Raw genomic sequence first — 8,916 nt, 5'->3', positions numbered from 1 at the left:
TCTCCCAAAACCTCACATAAATCTCCGGCACCGTTGATCGGAGAAGAGAAAGATTACCTCCGGCGCCGTTCAAGGGAGGAAGGTTACCATGTTCGAGAGTAGACTTGTTTCTCTTCTGAAGAGGAGCAAAGCGCTCAACGGCATATATACTGCAAGAGGAAGAACATTCAATAAATTTCTGAATGAGCTCTCTGGACCGTCGCCTGCTTTTCCGGTTCCAAATCCGTCTAGATCATTCTCTTCCATGATTGGACCTTCTGCGAGGAACTCCATCGTCTATGGCCTCAGATCCTTCCCTCATCGTAAGGTCCTTAATCCTTACCTTACCTTACCTTGTATCTATTGTTTGATTTGAATCTAGACAATTTCTTCAATATGTTTCACGAATTTTACCAATCAATTTTCTAAATGCTTGTCTTTTTAGTGGATCAATGGACAAACTTTTATGATGATATCCACAAATGCCGCTGCTGCAAGCATAAAGAACAAGGAAGCTTCTAAGTTTCTAGTAACTGCTGGATCTAAAGCTCAAAAGGCAGTTGGAATGTGGCTTTTCGTTTCTGCAACATGGGTTTTCAGTATGGTTGTTCTTGGCGGTATCACTAGGCTTACACGTTCTGGTCTTTCCATGACTGATTGGAAGTTCACTGGCGGACTTCCTCCTATGACAAATGAAGAATGGGAGATTGAATTTGAGAAATATAAGCAGTCACCTGAGTACAAGCGGTTAGTTCAAGCATATTACTTTAAACTGTTAATAACAATTGAGCCTTGTCAATTGAAAAAAAGAAGTGAATGTCTTGCAGAGTAAACAAGGGGATGAATATTGATGATTTCAAGTTCATATATTGGATGGAATATGCTCATAGGATGTGGGGAAGGGCTTTGGGGATTATGTTTGCTGTACCATTTTCATATTTTCTACGAAAGGGTTATATAACTGTTAGACTTGGTTTAAGACTTGGTGTTTTATTTGGTCTTGGAGCTGGACAAGGACTAATAGGTTGGTGGATGGTTAAAAGCGGGTTGGAGGTATTTTTCCTTGAAGTCGAATCAATTCCCAATGTTTATTGAATGTTATCGTTTATTTTGTTTATTTACATTTTGTCGAAATTTTAAAGGAGCCAGAGTCTGAGTATTCTCAACCAAGAGTAAGCCCTTATCGCTTAGCCATACATCTTACTTCTGCATTTGCGATATACTCTGGCCTATTCTGGACTGCTCTTTCTGTGGTTTTGCCTGAACCGCCTGCTGAATCGATAACATGGGTTCGTGGGGCGGCAAAGGTCAGGAAATTGGCAATTCCTGTTAGCATTCTTGTGGGAATTACTGCAATCTCAGGTGCATTTGTTGCAGGAAATGATGCTGTATGTGACCTAATTTTCTTTATGATTTGCTGCCAGATCTTCATACGAAACTTATGACTTGTAAATTATGTCAGGGTCATGCATTTAACACGTTCCCAAAAATGGGTGATAACTGGATTCCAGATGATATATTTAACATGACTCCAGTTATTCGCAATTTCTTTGAAAATACATCAACTGTCCAGGTAATAAGGTTCTCCTTGTGTATCATAGAATTTATTTGGTTTTGACTTTTGATTAATGTTGTTGGACAGCTTGATCATCGCATTCTTGCAACTGCGACATTGGTTTCGATTGCGACCCTTTGGTGGTCGACCAGAAAAGTGGACATTCATCCTGCTATACGTAGTTTGATAGGAAGCACTATGGGCATGGCCGCTCTTCAGGTATAGTATTCTACATTTGGTTGATGATTTGAAACGATTCAAAAACAAAGGAGGCCTAATATTTGAAATTTGTAAACATACAGGTTACTTTGGGAATATCAACATTGCTTACATATGTGCCAGTTTCATTAGGAACTGCTCATCAGGCTGGAGCCCTAACGCTATTGACACTCATGATCATGTTAACTCATACTCTAAGAAGGCCATCTCCAGCACTTCTTAAATCTCTGCCCTCTGTTGCCAAGGCATTATAAGCCGAAAACCATCTTTTTATTTTTCTCTATTTGCTTTATTTATTATAAAACCCTATTTTTTTTCCCAATAAGCAAACCATGTTAATGTTCATTTATGAACAACTGTATGTATGTATGTAACCACCACTCTTATTAGAAGTTCATCATAATGTATTTGAAAACTTCTTAATGTTATGGCTACGTGTAGAGCGGATTAACTATAAATACTTTAAAACTTCTTATTCAAAATCAAGGGAAAGCAACAAAAAAAATGGCTTTCTTGGCCCAATTATATTTTTATTTGGTTATTCCGTGGAGGGATACGGAGGGAATTTACGAAAGAGAATGATGTCTCACCATATTATTCGCTGAAAAAATGATAAAGGGTGAAGAGAGAGAACAAAGAGAAAATTTGTTATTTTTTTAACAAATTAGATTGTGTCACGTAATTTTCTTCTCTTAAATTCCATCTTTCAATTATTTCTCATATTTCTCCTATAACTTTATAGAATCGAAGTGTACTTACTTTCTTCTATTTTTATCGTTCAGATTTGAGTTGGTATTGCATTTTATTTGGGCCAACATCATGTTTAGATGGATCGTTTTTTCGTCATAATCAATTATTGGTGGGTTGTTTGTTGCTTATACCTTTCGATTGTGTTTGTGATTTTTTATCAAGTTTGTGTATCTTTTTTTAGCAGCAAAAGAGATGAAATAGTCGGATATACGAAAGATCTTTTATATGTATCTTCATCATTTGTATAATTTTTCATAATTTCGGCCAAAAAAATAATAGGGAGAGCTACGCTGGACAGCGACTCTCCAGTGACGCCCCACTTGACTGCTAAACCCTAAACCCTAAACCCACTTGACATGTACAGTGGAAAAAAAAAGCCACAGTGGACTAAAATAAAACATATTTTAAAATTTTTTTAATCCCTTTCTTTCTCACTTTCTCCATTTTCGATTTTTGGATTTTGAACCGTTTGTCTTTCTTCTTCCTTACGCGACTTCGTACTGCGGCGATTTCTTCTTCCTTTTTCGTGACTTCGGCGATTTATTCTTTCTTTCGAGCTTCAAAAATGGTAAGTCCTAAAATCAATGGCGAACAACAATATTAGCAAACGACTAAAACCTTAAAATTGTTTTACTTATATTTTTTAAGAATAATTAGTTTCTTTCAACTACATCCAATTCCAACCTTTACAGAAGGTAAGTTCCGGAACATGATTATCCTATAGTTAGAGTTTTCCCGAACATGTTCATGTTCAAGAACTTGATTTAATATTTGTAAACTGTTTTTATTTTTGTTTTTGGTTTGTGTTTCTGAGTTAGAAGATTTGAGAACATGGTATAAGTGACCATGTTATTCATAGGTTGAAAATTTCTTTGGATAAGACTGTAACCATGTTATTCATGGATTGATTATTCATAGGTTGATTATTCATATGATTGTTATTCATAGGTTGATAGTTTCATAGACTACTTAAAATATTCCCGAACATTGTCATATTCGGGACCATATCTTCTTTGACTAATATAATTTTTCTTATTTGACTTTATTTGCTAATATACTGTTTATTTTTTTAAAGTATATAAAAGAATCGTCGTCGACCCTCGACAACATATTTTTCATTGCTGGCCAATACTGCTACAATTCTCTCCGATCCCTCACCTCCAACTCCCACTGTACCATTCGCTTCCTCATCTCCAGCTTCCACCACACACTCCGTTCACTCATCTCCAACTTCCACTTCACCCTCCGTTCCCTCATCTCCAACTTCCACCCCACACTCCGTTCACTTATCTCCAACTTCACCTTACCCTCCGTTCCCTCATATCTAGTTCTCACCTCCTCCTTCCCCAAGACAATCTAAACACAATATTTTATTGACTATGACCTCGTCAAATGACCTTTCAAACTAATAAAACAATTGACAAAAGAACAAAAAGAGGTCATGAAAGCCATAGGCTTCGAAGAGCTTCTTACACTTGACTTTTCAAAATGTCTGGGCGAACTCTCTCGACACCTCATCGATAATTGTACGATCAAACTACATAATGGCGAGAAAGTCAAAATTGAAGAAGAAGATGTTCAGTGCATACTAGACATCCCTATAAGGGAAATTGAAATTATTGAGTCTATTGGAAATGATATAGAGTCCCCCGAATATGATGAACAATTGAGAGACTGGAGGAGACGACGGGGAATGAGACAAAATAATTTTGGTCCTAGAACAACTGCAATGCCAAAGATGATTTTAAACAACAGAACAACTAACAATAATTTTAAGATAGATTTTGTAGTTTATGTTGTCATTAACTTTCTTTATACCTCACATAATCAATAGTGCAAGTATACACTTACATTCTCAAAACTTACAATCCAAAGCATCATTAAATTATGTACATGTTTCTTACCCAAATTTTGTACATCCATATTTAAAATCCTGAAATCTTTATTTGATGTCAATAATATCTGAATTTTAATGGGTGCAAATTCATAATGAAAGGCTTAGTTGAAGCCTACTAACAGTGGAAGAAGAATGAAGGTCGTCATTTTTTTGGACCGCAGACATTTTTCATTGTAAGTAATTTTTGTCAGTACTTTAATTCAGTGATTTATTCAAATGTAAATGTAAATGTACATGTTCTAACATATAATTTATTATTTCAATTGTTATACATGGATAAGATTGCGGACCCTAAACTTCAACTACCTTACGAACGGAAATTTTTAATATTGTCATGTTTGAATGACAATAAACTGAGAAGTATGATTCAGATGAAAATGGAACGAGTAATATTCGGATATGAAAGAGATGTTCGATGCCTTTCACTTCAAACACCCACCAGGATGAACCTGAGACAGTGACCGATGAGGTGCGAGATTGGGTGGAAGATTATTTGATAGATCAGGTGACAGATCATGTGGAGGAGCTCAGATTGGAGAGGATGAGCTTAGGTATTAACTTCTGCCATCGTTAAAAATGCATTAAACACTATTGTTATATCTGCACAGAACATCCTAAATCTGCACAAAACATGCCTAGATCTGCACAAAACATGGCTAGATCTGTACAAAATATAGCAAAAGTAACACAAGTGTTGGCAGATGTAGCAACATCATCACAACAATAAAAACTCAACCCATTTGTCCTATTTGATTCCTCTATCCATGTCTTGTACAAGGCTATGGACACATGTAGAAGAACACAATTATTTTAATGTTCAAGTTGAAACACCACCCGAAGTGGTGGTGGAGGATGCAACTATTGCAGATCATCAACCCACAGATGTTCGAGTTGAAACACCACCTAAAGTGGTGGTGGAGGATGCAACTGTTGCAGATTATCAACCCGTAGATGTTCGAGTTGAAACACCACCCGAAGTGGTGGTAGAGGATGCGATTGTTGCAGATTATCAACTCGCAAATGTTCGAGTTGAAACACCACCCGAAGTGGTGGTGGAGGATGCGACTGTTGTAGATCATCAACCCGCAAATGTTCGAGTTGAAACACCACCCGAAATTGTGAAATCTAAGAGGAAGCTTAAACTTGAAGCTTATACTCGCAGATGTTGGAGAATATTTTTCAAAAACATGGACATGTTTGAGAATATTTCCAAAACATGGACATTTCGCGAAGATATTGTATACTAAACTGTAACTTATTTTACATTAAAACATTAACGTTGAATATTGTCCCCACAAGTATTATATTACAACATATAACATTATCTTCGATGAATATTGTCCCCACAAACATTATCTTCGGGATATGTTTGAGAGGACAAAAGTGATGTGAAAGAATATTGAGTCGAGACATTGTTGTTGTTGTTGTTATTGTGCTGAATCATGCACTATTGTTGTTGTTACCGTATTTCTCTAATACAAAAAAATGGAATTTGCATTTCATTGTAGTTTTTATAATAGTTTACAAAAATATCCAAATAAAATAACATCTTAGACTAACCTTATTTCGACCATTTTTGTTCATAACTCTTTCGATTACAAATTGTTTACGTTTGGTTGGTGGTCGACCTCTAGCCCTTACTTTTACGGGAGAGTGAATCAATTGTGTTTGTGCAAAATGTGTTGATGCATAATATGTATGTGAAGAAGGTGTTAATGCAGAAAGTGTATGTATAGAAGGTGTTGGTGTAGAAGGTCTATGTGCAAAACGAGTATGTGCAAAAGTTGTTAGTGTAAAAGCGAATGTTGTCAAATATGTAATAAACTTTTGATAAGATAGTTATAGCGATTTCTTTCAATGTCACCCATATTAGAATCGTAAATGTTATTGATATTTTGATAACATTGTTTAAATCTTTACGACAACGTTTAAGATATAATTATTCGGCACCATATTCACCTTCATTCTTCACAAACCGCCAAAATATGTCTACACAGTAGTCCTCTAAGCTCAGACAGTTGACATTGACAATTTACAAAATATGTCTCCGTCGGGGGTGAAGTTTACCTTTATTTAAATATCTCTCCAATGTTCTCCATCATGACCAGGGGGCGGAGCCAAGTACAAGCCGGCCCGGGCTGTAGCCCGGGTAGCTTTAAACTGGTTGTATGTATTTTTATCAATAACGACGGTAAATTACAGTCGTTATTGGTTATTTTCCATCGCTAAGAGTCATTGGTGACAGCAAACTATAAAACTAGCCCGGATAGATTTTTTAATAAAAAAATAGCCCGGGTAGGTTTCAAATCCTGGCTCCGCCCCTGAAATATATTTGTCCTCCCATCATCTTCAAGTATGGAGGTGTCCCAAAATATCAACCATTTCACCTCATTTTGGAACAACTTAAAAATGTCGTTAGTATACACACTCTAAAATTATTTTTCCAATGAATACAATTTTTCCTTTCTCTATGTTCCTCTTAATAGCCTTGTCATATTGCTCTAAAAATTGTTTTAAGGATGTTTTAGAATGAAGAAAATCATAAAAAAAACATTCATAAATTCACTTCTTTAAGATGTTAACATGCCTGTCCATAAGTGACATTTAACATACACAAGAATTCATTTTTCACGTTCTACGTGTAAGGAGTTCAACCAATAATTGTTATACTACTGAAACTCATCTATCATTTTCATTCAACTATTTTCATACTAATCGACTATGATTGAATTATAGACAATGTTCTTGATTGTCTTTTTTATACTTTTATAATGAGCATATGTAGAGAATTTAGTGGGGAGTTTCTTCATTATATGCCAAAGACAAAAGCAATGAAGGGTATTCGAAAAGACCTTTTCAATTGCAATGATCATTGATCGACATTGGTCAATGATTATTACCTTTGAAGCACATCCGTTCATACATGTCAACCATACTTTGAAAAGCTAGATAAATGATTTTTAATCCTCATTGAACATTAATCCGCATCCTAACAAAATTAATTGTCCATGATAATTAACACCGACAAAATGAGCAAATGACATATCATAGAAATTTGTAAAATATGTTGTGTCAAATGTGATGACATTCGAAAAGTACTTGTATGCAGCCCTGCATCTTCCATCAGCCTAAAAGACATTTTTTATCAGTTTTTTCTCGTCCACATCATATATATTTAAAAAAAACAAACATCGGCTTTGAATTCGGTAAAAATACTAACATAGCATTTTAGCATCACCATTTCCTAACCGCAACCACCTAGTTTGTTAAATATAGTTTTTACAGCTTTTCTCATAAAAAGTCATATTATCATATCCACCAGCTTCAACTACAAGTGATTAATATATTTTTGTCAAAGTAATTTCAGCTTCGTCGTTTAAATCTAATATTCTCTTCGTACTTGGATCTAGAACCTTGTGAGATCTAAGATGTCTTGACTTTTCAGGATTCAAGATATGGTTATGGTCATAGAAAATACTAATTATCTTAACAACACATTCATTCTTGGTGGAATAAGAGAGAAACTGTATTAAGAAAAAAATAATGTTTTGGAAAAATATTCCCGAACATGGTCATGTTCAAGAAGATATGATTCTGAATATAGAAATGTTTTAGACCAATTCATCCCCAACATGGGTTTTGGACAATTTCTTCCCAAACATGTTCATGTTTTTGGACCATTGTGTACCCAACATGAGCATGTGCTGGGTGGGAGTATTTCGTCCCAAATAGACCAATATTACTAAAAAAATCATAAGTTTAAGTAAAAAATCATTACATTTTAATTCGGTGGTCGTCTTTTTCGCGGTAGTCGTTTTCTTCGCAGTGGACTTCACGGTGATCTTCTTCTAGGTGGTCTTCTTCGCAATAATCATCTTCTAGGTCGTCGTCTTTTTTGATTTGGGTTTCTCATTGAAAGAGAAATCTAAAACTTGTACTTTTGAGCTCTTTTTGATAGAATATGTTATGATTTGATCAAAACGAAAGAAAAGCACGCCATTTTTTTTTCTCTCATCTACCGTGGCTTTTTTTCCACGGTGGCTGCCATGTGGGAGGTCGTTGTCCCATCGTCGTTCTCTCTATCATTCTTTTTTAGGCCATATATGTAGATGGTCAATTTTTGCTTGACATTACTTTTTTGGCGTTGCTTATTAATCCTCAACTAAAATTTTTTTTAACTGCAACTCAGAATATTTGGTAGAGATTTTTTCGACACTGTTTCATTGGTTCGTTCAACTTTCTCTACTTCAATATTTATCATTCAATAACTCATTTGTTTAGAATCTTCAACAAATTGAATGATCGTTGAATCTTTTTCATTGAAAGTTTTGTTTTTACAAATAATTTATAAAATTTAATATTTAGATCATCAATTCAATATTTTAATTTTATATATTTTATTTTTTATTATATGATGATTGCATACGAATGTAAACATAAAATTGTCCCTAAAATTATCCATTTTTCTTTTGTTTTCTTCACCTAATACGAGGAGATTTTTCATCAATATAAAAGG

At 35.0% G+C, this 8,916-nt stretch overlaps 1 protein-coding gene across 1 annotated transcript; it reads left to right on the top strand.

Annotated features, from left to right (window-relative positions):
• On the top strand, window positions 1–2,172 carry LOC124938145 (cytochrome c oxidase assembly protein COX15). Its single transcript, XM_047478521.1, has 7 exons — window positions 1–307; window positions 425–726; window positions 807–1,032; window positions 1,122–1,367; window positions 1,442–1,552; window positions 1,622–1,753; window positions 1,837–2,172. The coding sequence occupies exons 1-7, from the start codon at window positions 89–91 to the stop codon at window positions 2,005–2,007; spliced, it is 1,407 nt and encodes a 468-aa protein (XP_047334477.1). The 5' UTR covers window positions 1–88; the 3' UTR covers window positions 2,008–2,172.
• The last annotated feature ends 6,744 nt before the right edge of the window (window positions 2,173–8,916 follow it).

The sequence above is a fragment of the Impatiens glandulifera genome, chromosome 5 (assembly GCF_907164915.1).
Source record: "Impatiens glandulifera chromosome 5, dImpGla2.1, whole genome shotgun sequence".
Taxonomy (NCBI): Eukaryota; Viridiplantae; Streptophyta; class Magnoliopsida; order Ericales; family Balsaminaceae; genus Impatiens; species Impatiens glandulifera.
This window is presented reverse-complemented; position numbering and strand designations above follow the sequence as displayed.

Coding starts and splice junctions, on each gene's coding strand:
- LOC124938145 (XM_047478521.1), top strand. CDS start 89: ATGTTCGAGAGTAGACTTGTTTCTCTTCTGAAGAGGAGCAAAGCGCTC. Junction 727..806: donor CAGTCACCTGAGTACAAGCG/GTTAGTTCAAGC, acceptor AATGTCTTGCAG/AGTAAACAAGGGGATGAATA. Junction 1,553..1,621: donor AAAATACATCAACTGTCCAG/GTAATAAGGTTC, acceptor GTTGTTGGACAG/CTTGATCATCGCATTCTTGC.